General features: G+C 41.8%; 1 protein-coding gene across 1 annotated transcript; it reads right to left on the reverse strand.

Moving 5' to 3' along the window:
• Positions 1–1589: 1589 nt before the first annotated feature.
• LOC134191363 (vesicle-trafficking protein SEC22b-like) lies at positions 1590–13959 on the reverse strand. Its single transcript, XM_062659972.1, has 4 exons — positions 13748–13959; positions 4472–4632; positions 4268–4414; positions 1590–1763 (listed from the first exon to the last, which is right to left on the reverse strand). Exons 1-4 carry the CDS (start codon positions 13852–13854, stop codon positions 1609–1611), a joined length of 570 nt encoding a protein of 189 aa, XP_062515956.1. The 5' UTR covers positions 13855–13959; the 3' UTR covers positions 1590–1608.
• Positions 13960–15367: the final 1408 nt, after the last annotated feature.

Here is a 15367-nt window from a genome sequence, read left to right on the forward strand (position 1 = left end):
TGCAGTCCCAGATGCGCTGCCTCTGATTCTAGTCCCGGATGCCCTTCCAGTGATCAGGAAAGCACGTTCTTGTCCGGCAAGTGTACACCTAGAATCTACTCTAGACTGGTCAAAGCAACAACAGTGGTAAATGTCAATCAACGCCCAACTAGACAAACTTTCTGTAGTTCGTCTACGAAACTTGCGCAAGAGCAGTCGATGAACATCGCTAAGAAGGGCTTACTGACGATCGAAGTTGATTTCCTTGCGAGGGCAGGGCAGGGCACTTGAATGTACATCTTCCACAACGCAAAGTCTACCTCACTGGAGATCAGCTCTAGTGCGCATGTCCGACAGTAAAGAGCAGTGCGTCGTTGACCTGCCCATCCCGCCACGCTCCCAAAAATCTCTAGCGAGAATCCTGAACGCATCCAGCATATTACTGTACATATATAAATTTACAATCAATCATGTATAATTTATTTCTAGATCAATAAGACATTTGGTTCGTTTAAATTCACATCTACATTCAGTGTACATGTACATCTAATGTGGAAAATATGCCATATAATATGAACAATAGTTGAGTTCGTAACAGCTTCAGTTATCCAACATTTTCACTTATCCAACAGGGTCCAGTCCCAAGGGGGTCGGATAAGTGACACACGACTGTATACAAATACCTGATGTACCAAATTAAAATTTTAAGTAGTATCAAATTCTCCAATATATTGAGAATATATTGATTTCTTAGTATATCGGGTATTTGTATTATTAAATTAAACAATTTAAGATATTGGATATACTTTACCTACCAGATTTCCTAGGATACTCAGTACGACCGTACCAGATTTCCTGATCGTACCGGATTTCCTAGAGCTGTACTTATTCTCCTAGGAAATTTGGTACGGCCGTACCCAATATCCGGGCGTACCCAAACTCCTGTTTCCGGGTTAGAAGCCTCGCTACGCTTGGCAATAAAACATCTTTTGTTCAAGATGAGGACCAACGGATTCGAAAGCTGAAGCTCCAAGCTTTCGATTCGTATGCCACATGTTGAAGAAATCTTTTTGGTCGTCGAACAGGCGTGGACGTTCGATACTAGGCATTTTTCCATCATCGCCTGCACTGGCTGCAGACAAATACTAGTAGCATCACGGAAGACAGGCTGCAGAGTCGTTTCTAGTACGTTGTGTTTGGTAGAAATATGCCTACCTAATCATGTACATTGGAAAGTACGCTCAGGTCTAATAGCGGCAGCCGTTTGATAATTGATACGGGACCCCAGTCTAGATCCTCTTGTTGATGTTGGATTGTGATATTCATTTCCACTTACGGCGGGCAAGGCAAGCAGGCAAACAGGCAGGGCAGTCACACTAACAAGCCTATAACCTCCCTAGACCTCTGCAATGGCAAAGTTGTTGCTGAAAGGAACACAAGCAACGAAACAAATTACCTGTAGTGCAGCTGCCAACCATCTTGAACACCTTCTCCTATCCATTCATAAGTCATCGACCTCGTAGAACCCAAAGGGAAGTAGCCAACTGGTCGCGCCATGTATACTTAGTACAGAAGTCCCGTATGTACGTTCCCTACACGGCTTACATACAGGCTATCAATACAGCTCAACTAGAAAATCCAATACCGCAGAAACAATACCATGATAATCAAAATAATTCCGCAGGCAATCTTTTTAGCAAGAGACGCTCGTATATTCAGAAATCTAGCTTCCTTTTTGTAAGTCTTGGACATGCTTGACAAGTTGTTTGCTTTGGAGTCAAGTTCTAAACAAACATACAACACAGTGAACTACTAAAAATTAGTTTGAATTTTAATTCTACTCATAACTGGTGCAATGCTTGTTGGCAGTAGTGTGTATATATATTATAGAACGACAGCCTAACACAAAACGACTAGCTCAACTTCCATGGGAAATAAACACCAACAACTCTAACGCACGTTACTACCAACACCACAATCGGATAATTGATTGGCTGAGTCGGATAATTGGTTGCCCCAACCGGATAATTGGTTGTCTGAAGCGGATAATTGGTTGCCCCAACCGGATAATTGATTGACTGAGTCGGATAATTGGGCGGGAAATACTGTAGCAGTTGGACAGTACATGGTACCCTGCATTGCAAAATGTATCATAGATAAAAGTTCAAATAGATGTGATTGACAGACAGATAGACAGACAAACACACTGACAATCGCTCAGACATCACAATTTTTGATTTTGGTTCAGGGTCAAACACATATCTGGATTTATCCTTGGCTCACCCATAAAGCAGCGAAGTCATATATATTCTCTTCAGTGTCAACAGAAGGTGCGACAGCATTGCAAAAAAAACAAATGCAGAGAAGTACAGTAATGAACGTCTCCCTGGTGAAGCAGTCAGATTAGTGCCTTTGGTCTTTGAACATTTTGGACATTGGGGGCAACAGGCAGAAAAATACTTACATCACCTCTCTCTAAGGTCTACAGACGAGTGTGGGAATGGAAACAGCTCACACTTTAAACCTACAGGAGAGAATGTCTGTTTGTTCAACTACAGAAATGTAACTTGAGGGTGATATAAAGAAAATTAAGACTTCAAAATAAATGTAATGAGTAGTTTTTACAAGTTTCCAGGCCTTGTGGCCTTGGAGTAGATAATGATGAAAATAGCTTTAGTAATGAACAACTGTAGAGGTTTGTAATAGCCATCTCTAAATTGTGATTTATCAAATAAAAAATATATACAGATGACAGACAGACAGACAGACAGACAGACAGACAGGTCCCTTTCATCTAGTCATAATGTGTATGTGTATTTAGCGCGTATATAGTGTGCATTGTAGTTTTAACCAATTTTCATGTATGTACTAGATGTAATGGACACGTAAATTAGCTATTGCTTTGGCGCTATAGTTCATTGATGAAAAATATATGTATTGACAGACAGACAGACGATCAACTGGAACATCCAGTGTAAATGTGGCAAGTTGGCAGATGAATATCATCTTCTTACATGCAAACATGGAGGTGGGCCTGTGTGGCAGCATGATGAAATTGTAAATGCACGGAGCACTTGTCTACATGAATTAAAGATTCATCACGAGAAACAACCTCGTCATCATTACTCTGGAAATGAGAATAGACCAGACATAGTTGTGTACGACTTTGGGTGTAGCTATGACCTTGACGTAGCCATGGCTCATCCTTTCAGACAAGACATTCTAAAGCAGGCAGCTTTAGAGAAAGGTTTTGCTGCAGCAAGAAGGGAGGAAAGGAAGATGATCAAATACGAAAACAACAACTTGCCGGCAATACATTAAGCCTCCATTTCACTCCTCTGGTATTTGAACCTTTTTGGAACTTGGGGATCAGAAGCTACCAACTATTTAAACAAACTAGCCAGAAGATCAACAGTCGTTGAAGGCTATATACAAATGAAGCTGACTTTAGAAGTTTTTGGAGGAAAAAATCCTCAATAATCTTACAATGATGTAACATTAAAGTCATCCTCCACAAGCTGACTCGTGTCTTCCCTGGAGAAGTAGATGAGAACATACACAATAGAGACTATCAAAGTAGCTTGCATTAAACTAAAGCTGAACTCAGTAGCTTGTTTGCATTTAGAAATGTAACGTAGAGTTTGTGTTTCAATAAATGAAATTGACAGACAGACCGACCGACAGACAGACCAAAACAGATAGCCAGGCAGCAATGCTAACTAGGTGCTATTGGGGTGGTCTCACATGATGGCAATTACACCTACAATCCTTGCCATCATTATCTAGTACATTTTACAATCATGTTTTCATACATTTATTCCATAGTAACAGTTACAATAAAACAAACTAACGTTTTTAAACCTAAAAGTTACTGTAAAGTATGTATGTAACTGAAACACGCAAGTTTACAGCGGGAATCAACTAGTTTAATGACACTAATATACACTGATTTGCGGTTGTACAATTTCTGTATAACATATCCATGCATATTTCAGAAAGCACCTTGCACCCTCATAACAATGTTCCAACTACCCTGAAAGAAGAAATTTGTGCGGGAGAAAAATTCGTGCAATTTTCTGTGATCACAAGCCAATCGCACAAAATAAATTCCACATATATTTTTCCCTTGTGCATGATCTTATTGCGCATGGCCTTATTGTCGCACAAATTAATTCTGCACAAGTAGTGATGTTTCTAGAAAAAGCACAATTTTTCTCCTGCACAAATTTCTTCTTTCAGGGTATGCTCGTAGATAAATTTGACATCCAACTACTCTGCATAATAATACCTGACATGTGTTCTCCTCTCTGCAGCACTTCCTCAATATTCTGTACCATTATCATCTGGACATCTTGCAGTTCATCACTTAACTTATTCAAGTGACGACGAGATCGTGAGTCTTGGTACTGCTTCTTTGCCTTGTTGATGTATGTCTCTAATGCAAATTCTCAGTATATGCATCCGCAAAATGTGCTAATGAGCATTTACTTACCAAACTCAATAAATGCATATGGCCTGGTAGCTTGGCTAACATCTGCCTGATGCTCATTTTGAAACTCTTGTGCAAGGTCTTTCAAGTAATTGAATGCCAGTCGTTTAGGAAATGACTTTTCACACAGAACCAGATAGCATACACCATGTTCAATGATATAACTGGTGACAACAAGCATGGCATCAACATTCAAATCATATTGTTATGACATTGTGTAAAACAATAATATAGTCTGTTTTTACCAAATTGCCTGCAAGACCATTTAATAGTTCAAGTCCCTTTAGATTAACTTAATAAAGGCAGTAAGTAAGCCACAATCAGCTGATCAGCACTTTCAATTTTGTAAGAATTAGGTTTGACTTGCCCTAAGGCCACACGGTTTTTTCTCTGTTTCTCGTCACCAGCGTGCATAGGTTTCACTGACTGGAAGAACAAAAAACATCACATGACTTGATCAAAAATACATTTCAGTTAGAATAGTAGTGCTCTGAAATAGCTTGTTAGCAAAGATGGTATGGTGGCACATATTCTGAAAGAAAACAGCTGTGAAGCTCTTGACATGCATGCCTAGATTCTCATATTCACACCCCAAGGCACGTGCATGCACGTTGATTTCTGTGCACCATTTCCAGATCAAGTTCGTTCATAGTCACTTCAAATTCGTTCATAGTCACTTCAAATTCGTTCATAGTCACTTCAAATCGTGTTATGTCAATTCAAATTCGTACTTTGTCAGTTCAAATTCATATGTTGTCAGTTCAAGTTCATACTTTGCCACTTCAAATTGGCATTATGTCAAATCAGACTCATTCACAGGCATTTCAAATTGGTTGATTGTCATTTCTAATTCATTCACGGTCATTTCAAATTTGCTATGTCATGTTAATTATGATGTAGATTCATGTTGACTGGACTGCTCTTAGTTTGGTTAGTATTTTGGATGTGCGTTACGCTATTGAGCAAACTCTTGGCGTAGTTTACTAATTAGACTATTCGTGAAGGCAGTATTTTAAAGACAGACTTTCTGCAAACACCCCCACCGGGCACAATGCGAGCACAACAACACACACAACAATACACGCAACAACACACACAACAACACACGCAACAACACACACAAGTAGCAAATAAATGCCAAATTATGAAAGAAATTGTAATAAAAGCAGTTAAATCAACTTAGATCCAATGCTGATTGTTTTGTTTTAGTCAAAGGCACAGATCAACCGTTACGTAATATGGACAGAGGTATTCTCCCTCTTGGAAATTGACATCAATTAACTTGGTGTTGTGTTAATTACATCGTGTACTGTAATGCTAGTATGTAGAATATCGTTTATGTGATGCAGTATATTTGTTCAGTTTACAGAATAAAGTGTATGTATGTCCGATTTCAATCTACTGTGGCCAATCAGTAAAATTGCAGCTGTGTGCATAGATATGCACCAGTAGCGAATTTAAAACGACTCTTGACAGATTTGAATTGACAGTTGACAAATTTGAAATGACTGTGAATGAATCTGATTGACATAATACAAATTTGAAATGACAAAGTACAAATTTGAATTGAAATAACGCAAATTTGAAGTGACTATGACCAAATTTGATCTAGAAATGCTGTAGTCTCCTCCCTACTCTGTTTATGGTTCATTTCGTGTAACAGCAGAAATCACTTCAGAAGTATGAACCAGGAAGCTCCACTACGACAAGCAAACCGAAGCAATCAGCATTTTTCCCCCCCATGTAAAAAAAGCTAATTTTTATGATACAAGTCTCTTGAACAGCAATAGATAAAGCCATCTACCAAACAGTACCAATCACAAGAAAGTGAAATAAAGCAGTGAAGTTCTTACTAGCAGTTGTAATATGATCACAAGCAACATAAGGTTTACATATCTGTAAAACATATATTGCCAAGTGCTGGAAATAATGTTTTGCAATTGACTGTTTTTCGGACAAAATTAGTATTTGCCAGACAAACATGATTTGTTTGATCAAATTAGCCGGATGTCTTCCATGCAGGGCATAGTTGGCATTTACCTTCGTCACAAAGATTGAATGAGTCTGCCATGTTTTCTGTTCATAGTAGGCTGGACTTAGTGAACTCGTTCTGCATCGCTTGCCTGCTAACTACTGCAGCTGTCTTGCGGTATTACATCATGTGAGAACTGATTCGCTCGCGCTAGAGTAGCATCTATTTCCAGTTAGGCTACTCCAGGTCAAGTTTGGGAACTCGTTCATCCTTTGTCATGGTGCTACCCCGTTGCAGCTTTTGTTGAGTAATTGCAAAGCATTTCAAAGGCTTGCTACTGTGGCTTCACTAGCTAGGATAACTTTGATTTAAGGTTTTTCCTCCGTAATTACTTAGCTCTACCTGCAGCACTCCACTGGGGACCCACTATAGTATTATATGAATTCGACGGCCCTGTCAGTGCAATGTGTGAGAGCTATGCTACGTGATCTTAGAGCAAAGGCATCACTTGAGCAAGCTCGAACAACTTTACAAAGAATTGGAGACACATACGTTGCAAGTACCAGCTATAGTACTTGCAAGTTGTCGAGATGTCATAGTGTTCTGCCCAGGATTTTTGGAGTGGTGGTCAGGTGTCCGCTGCATTAAGGGCGTGGTTTATTCTATTCGTATATCCGGGGGTGGGGAGAGCAGAGCAAACTCCTGAACAATCAAGCATTGTCACAAAACAGACAAGAAAACGAAAAACAGACAAGAAAACGCAAAACAGAACGCATCACACTGTCGATGGGCCATGATGTGAAGAGCAGACTAAGAAAGCTGCAACTTTTGTCAACAGTTGGGAACTATGTTGCCAAGTCTCATGTCTATACTATGGAATGGTTAGACATTTGCCATCCATTGGAGCAAGCTAAACACTAGCTAAAATATATAGTGGTAGTCGGAACATGTGGAGTGATAGTCGGGGAGGGGGAGGGGGGCAACCACCTCGACCACCGTGGCAGAACCCTGGTCATATCTGTCATCTAAACATGATAAGACTGATGCCAATTGTGGATAACTTAAGCAGGTACAAATGAAGACAAGCTATTGCAGCTAAACAAACCTCGTCACCGGCTGCAAAATCTGATTTGTCCGATCAATTTGGCTAGATAACTGGCCAGTACTATTCAAGCACTGATTGATAATAACCACACAGCATAGTGTCACTTGTTCAGAATAAAAGGTGTAACGATGGATCCAGAAAATTTCTGGTTTCCTGAAAACTAGAAAAACCCTCAACCGTTTACACTATAGCCAACAATAGCTCTGTGTAAAACTTATCATATTTTACAGATTGGTATATGTAAAAGCCTACAAAGAACAAGCCAATGCCATTTAGCAATTACATAAGTAACAGCAAAAAAATGTGAGTTAGTAATTACATACAGACGTCACAACCGCAAGGAATCACAAGCAATAATAGGGAAGCCGGGGTTGGTGATTAAGTGATGAAAAGCACGTGACTGAGCCACATGGGGAGGTATATAAGGGTTGTAATAGCTAGCAGCAGTCATTCGTAGTGTGTGCGTATAGTAGTGTGGTGTGAGAGACACGTGCTGCAAATCAGTATACTAGTTATACCTATCTAGCTAGAGTTGCGTTGGTTGAGTCAATAAACGACTACTTCGAATACAACGTCTCTGGTGTACCGCTTTGTTCGTGTTACCAAGTCTTGTACTGCTCAGCAAACTTTTGCCTGTCTTTCTAACATCGCGCGTGACATAGGGCTCAAGTGGGGGGAAAAACTGCTGTTACCAGTAGAAGAACAAGGAGGTCAGTGAGCACGTGTGAAAGCGATGAATCGTTTGATTGAGACGGGACGTGGAATGGAATATGAGGAAAAAGACCTACAGGAATTTGTGAGAGAGCAGCAGACGTTAGAGCGAGAGAAAAGGGAGAGAGAGCGAGAAATGAAGAAAATGCAGTATGAGTTGAAGAAGAAAAGGTTAGAATTAGAAAGTACAAAGATCATCCCACCATTGCTCAGCAAGAACTAGATAGCTATTTGCAAAAATTTGAGCGTTTTGCAAGAACCAACACATAGGGCAGTGATACGTGGGTGCCTGCCTTGAGTGCTTTGTTGTTGACTGATAAAGCCCTTGAAGTCTATTTGAGATTATCAGATGCAGCTGTGGTCGATTACGATCAACTCAAGGAAGCCTTATTGCGGCGTTATGATCTAACAGAAGATGATTATCGCCTGAAATTTTGTCGGAGCAAACCTGAGTTAGGCAAAAGTCCTGAACAGTTTATTTATTGTCTACAGAGTTATTTAGAAAATGGATGTCGTTAGCAAGCGCACAGCGGACATGGCCAATGACATCAAAACCTGGTTGTAAAGAAACAGTTCCTGAATTCGTGTTCCCGAGACTTGGCTGCACATCTGCGTGAAAGTTAGCAAATCTCCAGGAAATAGCAGAAGTTGCAGAAAGGTTTTGTGGAAACATTTCGAGGCAACAGATCAGGTCTCACTGGAAGTCTCAAGCAACCACTTAGAGCCAGAGAATTGGCTCCGCCAGCCGAGCGGGAGTCCTCGGCAAACACCACAGTGCAATGTTTTGTGTGCAAAAAGTACGGGCACAAGTCTTTTGAATGTCGTCTGGAAGCAAAGAAGCAATGTTTTTGCTGCAACAAGCTCGGTCGTGAGGCAAGAGAATGCTGTAGTCCTCTACCTACTGTTGACACAAGGAAACCTATTACAAAAGCTTCAGCAGCTCTGCAAGGTCTGAAATCACGTCCAACCAGTGACTACTCTGGGGAGGCCAGTGCTGGATGTGTGGTTGAATCGGGTGCCTTACCTGAAGCATCTTGTCAGTTAGTTGACCAAGAGCCGCATGAGTTTGATGGCGAGTTATCTTCAAGAAATGGCAGTAAGAACCCGATTGTGAGTAGTTCCCAACTCTGGTTGCCGGGAGTGTGCGGTAAGGTTGGTGACGTGAATGTAAGTGGTTTGCAGGACACGGGCTGCAGTGGAGTCATATTAAAGCAACGGTTTGTACCTGATGATGACTTTACGGGGAAACATGCTTTTATGCAAATGGTCAATAACACATCAAGAGGGTAACAGTCGCGAACGTGAGTGTAAGTACGCCACATTTTACTGGTGTTGTTGAGACTTAATGCCCTTCAGATGCTACTTTCGACTTGATTATTGGTAATATCCCAGGAGCTCGTTCTGCTAACGATCCTGACTCTTCCTCGTCTAAAGCAGGTGCTGCTACGACGAGAGCCCAGGAAAGTAGACAAGGTGAACTATCACTGTTGAGGGTTCCATGCTCCAAGTTATGGAAGATCGTTGACAGCTACAACGTGAGGATCCCTTGGTGCAGAAGTATAATGGACAAGAGAGTCACATGCAGAAAGGGGAGGGAACAGTCTCATTTCAGGAAAAGAGAGGAATCTTATACAGGCTGTATTGCCATCCCAAAGTCAACCAAAGAAAGCCGGTTAGACAAGTCATGGTGCCTGTCTCTTTACGTCGGCAGGTGATGGAATTATGGCACAACTCTTTGATGAGCGGTCATTTGGGAGTGAAGAAGACGATGCACTGTATCTTGGCATCATTCTATTGGCCGGAAATTGAAGCGATGTCTCACATTTTTGCCGTTTGTGCGAGGTCTGCCAGAAAACCATATCCAAAGGTAACATTCCAAAGGCTGCGTTGGGGAGGATACCGCTGATCGACACGCCTTTCAAGCATGTAGCCTTGGACCTGATAAGACCAATGCATCCAGCCACTGAAGAAGGTCAAAGATATGTTTTGACACTCATTGATTATGCCACACGATATCCTGAGCAGTTCCGCTAAAGTCCATCAGCACCGAAGCTGTATCAGAAGCATTGGTCAACTTGTATAGCCGGGTAGGCATTCCAGAAGAAGCGCTACGTGATATGGGCACGCAGTTTGTATCAGATTGTATGGCAAAAGTGTCCACGGGCTTCTCAATATTAAGCAGTTGACCACGACGCCGTACCATCCCGCATGCAACGGTCTTGTGAAAAAGTTAATAGGACCCTGAAGAAGATGCTTCAACGCTTGTGCAAAGACAGACTACATCAATGGAATCGCTATATTAACGCATTGTTGTTCGCATAACGCGAGGTACCTCAGCAATCCACTGGATATTTGCCTTTTGAACTCTTGTATGGAAGACGGTACGAGGTCCTTTAAGACCCTGAAACATCTATGGACAAAGGAAGATGAGGGGATGATGTCAAATCTACTTATCAGTACATTTTTGAGCTCCGAGAAAGGATCAAAGAGACGCTTCAAATCACAAGAAAAGAGTTAGAAAAAGCACAGTCCAGACACAAAGCATATTACGACAGGAGATCAAGACATCGGACATTTTGCAAGTGGAGACAAGGTACTTATTCTTCTACATACCAGTAGCATAAATTACTCATGGCATGGAAGGGACTGTATGGTTGACAGTGTGATAGGAGACACTGATTGCAGAGTAATGGTCAACAGAAAATTGAAGACTTATCATGTCAACATTTTGAAGAAATTTTATCAACGAGAGGAAGAGAAGAGTTCTGAAAGCACGGTTTGAGGGGGAGTATTATTAGAGGTAGTATCGGCCTCGGTCCTGGAAACGGATGAGACGACAGCTGATGACCCAATGAATGAAGAAGACATCCTATTCCTGGGGAATTATCAAGCTACAGAGGATTACAGATATATTCAACTAGGACAGCAAATGACCAAGCAACAAGGTGAAGCACGAGCTCTCATCACTGAATTTCGAGGACTATTTGTGGACATGCCGGCAACAACTGATTTGGAGTGTCATCACATCGTTTTAACGTCCAATCTAACCATCCGATGCAAGCCCTACATCATACCATACAACATGAGAGAGGCTTTACAGAGAGACATTGAAGACATGCTACGTATGAAAGTCATTACAGAATCAAACTCTCCCTACGCTTTCCCAGTAGTAAAGGTTCGAAAAAAGATGGTAGCAACCGGATGTGCATAGATTATCGCAAGTTGAACAAGATCACCGTGGTGGACCCTGCGCGCCCATCACACCTATGAGCGACCTGTTTCAGTCCGTCAACAACGACAACTACTCTCAGTTCAACTTATCAAAGGGTTACTGGAAAATACTGGTTGCTGAAGAGGACGTAAGGAAGACCGCATTCATCACCCCTGATGGCATTACGAATTTCTCAAGATGCCCTTCAGTAAGCTGAATTCTGAAGCAACGCTGGCCCGATGTATGGCAAAAGTATTGAAAGGTTTGACAAAAGTGGACAACTTCATGGATGATATATTAGTCCACACCGCAACTTGAGGAGAACATCTTATTGTCTTGAGGAAACTATTCGAATAGCTAACCAAGACTGGACTTACTCTCCGACCAAAGAAATGCTGTGTTGGTTTACAAAGAGTCAAATTGTTGGGGCAAGAAATATGCCAAGGTGTGCGGGCACTCCTTTTTGATGGAATGGAGAAAGTCAGAAAGGCAACACAACCAGAGACAAAGAAAGAATTGAGGTCACTTCTGAGACTTACAGGTTCTTACAGAGAGCATATTCCAAATTATGCAGCAGTCGCCGCACCGTTAACTGATATGCTAAGAAAATGACAACCCAACAAGCTTCTCTGGGAAGATGCAGCAAAACGTGCCTTCTGCAGCCTCAAGAGGTCTATTACAAGTAGACCAATTCTCCATTTGCCGGATCATTGCAAATGCTTTGTATTGCACACACATGCGTGTGACAAGGGTCTAGCAGCTGTATTACTGCAAGAACAGGATGGTTGCCTATATCCAGTAGCATTCGCTAGTCGAAAGTTGTCAATTCGGGAAAGGAATTACTCCACGATCGCAAAAGAGTGCCTGGCCATTGTGTGGAGCATTCAAAAGTTTGCAGTGTATCTCTACGATAGGGAATTCGTCCTACAGACAGATCACAAGCCTCTGATATATATCTTCGACGCTCAACATTCACCAATGACAAAGTAATGAGGTGGGCTCTTTTTACAGAGATACCCTTTCCGAATACAAGTGTTCTGAGGAACCGAAAACCTTGGGGCTGACTTTATGAATCAGATGAATTAATTCCACAGATGTTGTGTGACTTTGGAACGAACTGTCAAGACAGTTCTTTTTAGGGGGGAGCAAGTGTCACAACTGCAAGGAATCACAAGCAATAACAGGGAAGCCGGGGTTGGTTATTAAAGCCCGGTTCACAGTATGGCGCTGGCACGAGCGTCGTGCGAGCGTCCTGGACACTGACGATGAGCGAGCATCCGCGTCACACTGTGAACATGTCAGCGTCTGCGACGCTTGTACAATGCTGGAATAGAGAAAAGTTCTAATCGAGCGTCCTAGCCAGAAGTGACCAAGCGTCCGATGACATCATGTGCTCCGTTTCAACCAATCGAAAGTCAGCCACTGGATGTATCCGGGATATTCTATTCGTTCACATGGCATCGAACATTGATTCGTTGATGGAAGTGTGTGCGTGGTTTTCCCTGCGTTTGGCAAGTTCAGTCAAACGAGTACAAGGACATAATAATAATAATTTATTTTTAAAACACCACATCTGGTGTAGTTCCCTCCTAGAGGTAACCTAAAACATAAAATAAGGATGAAAGAAAACGCTTGATCGAGACTGCGGCGCAGCAGTGCAACAAAAGCAAAACATCGTCGTCTATGTCTGTCGCGATACATTGTACACACGTGGTTACTTTGCAGCACCAAACCACTGTCACAGTGTGTTCTTTTTGCAATGGACGCTCGTCAGATGCAATACTGTGAATGGTCCAGCGCCAGCGTCTTCGCTGACGCTTGTGTGAGCATCCTTGTCAGCGTCCAGGACGCTCGCAGGACGCTGTGCCAGCGTCGTACTGTGAACTGGGCTTTAGTGATTGACAGGGCATGATGAATGCATGATGAAAAGCGCATGATCCAGAGTGCGTGACTGAGCCACATGGGGAGGTATATAAGGGTTGTAATAGCTAGCAGCAGTCATTCATAGTGTGTGCGTATAGTAGTGTGGTGTGAGAGACGCGTGCCACGAAACAGTATACTAGTTATACCTATCTATCTACAACTGTGTTGGTTGAGTCAATAAACGACTACTTCGAAGACAACGTCTCTGGTGTACCGCTTCGTTCGTGTGACCAAGTCTTGTACTGCTGAGCGTACTCTTGCCTGTCTTTCTAACATCGCGCGCAACAACAGATAACGAAAACATAACAAAGTAGAGAATTATGACAAATTTTAAAAGACAACTTCAGAAAAACTCACCTTTGCCCGGGTAACACACAGCACCATCTGGTGACAAAATTGGACCCAGCTAGATTTATGCTCACTTTGTGGAAAGCTATGTGACTATTCTGTATAACATGAAACATCGGCGGGAATTAATTTTGGTAGTTTGCTAAGAAATTGAAGAACAAAGCATATTGGCAGATTTCATTTGGCGGTTGGACATTGTTGTTTGATAACTGATATATGTCTTACCATAAGTGGTCTTGATGTGTTTGTGATTAACAGCTGTGTTCCAGACTCACATTTCCCTAACTTACTGCATGGACTCCAACTACTGCATAAGCACAACAGACAGCAAGCAAGAATTACCTACCATCTTGCTGTTCCGCGTGCCTGATGACATATCCAGAAGACCAAATTAATGGCAGATTTTATATTGGCAGTCGCTGAAAAATCCACCAATCCGCCAAAATAAATTCCCCACCAATAGTTTGTCTTATACAATATCTGGTTTTCACTTTGGCTTCCTATCTGTCCACTTGAGAATGGCCAATCCTCATATCTTGTGACAAGCTGTGATAGTAGACCCAGTCAGTTGTTATAAAATGGAAATGTCCACTACCAAGAAATAATTTTGTCTGTATGTGTACTACAAGTTGTTGCAAATTGCCAATTGAATTCAACATTATTGGTGTTACACACACCAAATGGTAAATGGCACAGGGATTAGGAGCTGCCATGCTAGACTATCATCCCCTCAGCCTAATGGCTGAGTTCCTGCAGGCTAAACAAAATCTGTAGGCTGCACTGAGCAATGTTCTGGAGTCAAGCCAGATATCTCACAGGAGCACCAAATGCAATGCCAACTGTTGTGTGGCACTTACATCCCACCTAAAACCCAAGATAAACATGTCACAGTCAGATGCTTTTGCCACCCCTATTACTGCACATAAAAGCATAAGCACCTATATGTGAGTGTTACCTTGGGGTACTAAGCACATGTGCTTGTATATGAGGTCTATATATCAGCTGATTCTGTGATGTTCCGACGATGGCTGGAATCATGTGTGTGGCTAGTTGCGGAGAGTCATCTGAAGTTCTTTGGCACGCTCATGCCTGCATGTCGTAAATCCTACACTATAGAGTTTAAGCAACAAATTCTGGCTAGTCTGAATGCTAGCATATCTGAGACAGCAAAATTTCACAGCTTGCCTCAAAAGTTGATTCAATGATGAGACCAACAAAGAAAAGAGCTGAAAGAATCTCAGATGCAACAAGAATTTTTGTCCAGAAAGCACAGAAGAATAGTTCGCCACGGTTCTCATGACTTGTCAGCTGCCCGATTTCCAGCACTAGAGAACAGTTGCTTGAGTAGATTCAAACCTGTCGTGACATAGAGCACATCACAGTCGATGGAAGAGCTGTAAAAAACAAGTTGTTGAAACTGTACCAAGAAATTTATGAAATCCGGAAGGCAAGATCTCTGCATTAAATGGCTGGCTTGATCAATTTCTGAAACAGCACAAACTTTCCAACAGAGTTGTCACTATGGAAAGCCAGAAGATTCCTTCTAATGCCATCGAGCAAGCATAGTCTTTCTTGGATGAGTGTAAAAGCTATACACAGAAGGCAAGTATCCTCTATCATCCATTTATA

Source organism: Corticium candelabrum, chromosome 15 (assembly GCF_963422355.1).
Source record: "Corticium candelabrum chromosome 15, ooCorCand1.1, whole genome shotgun sequence".
NCBI lineage: Eukaryota > Metazoa > Porifera > Homoscleromorpha > Homosclerophorida > Plakinidae > Corticium > Corticium candelabrum.

Bases quoted from the DNA above. Each gene is read 5' to 3' on its own strand.
- LOC134191363 (XM_062659972.1), bottom strand. From the start codon at position 13,854: ATGTTTCATGTTATACAGAATAGTCACATAGCTTTCCACAAAGTGAGC. The intron at 4,415-4,471 runs GTAAGTAAATGC...AATTTGCATTAG, and splicing joins ATATGCATTTATTGAGTTTG to AGACATACATCAACAAGGCA. The intron at 1,764-4,267 runs GTATTATTATGC...ATGTTTGTTTAG, and splicing joins GAGAGGAGAACACATGTCAG to AACTTGACTCCAAAGCAAAC.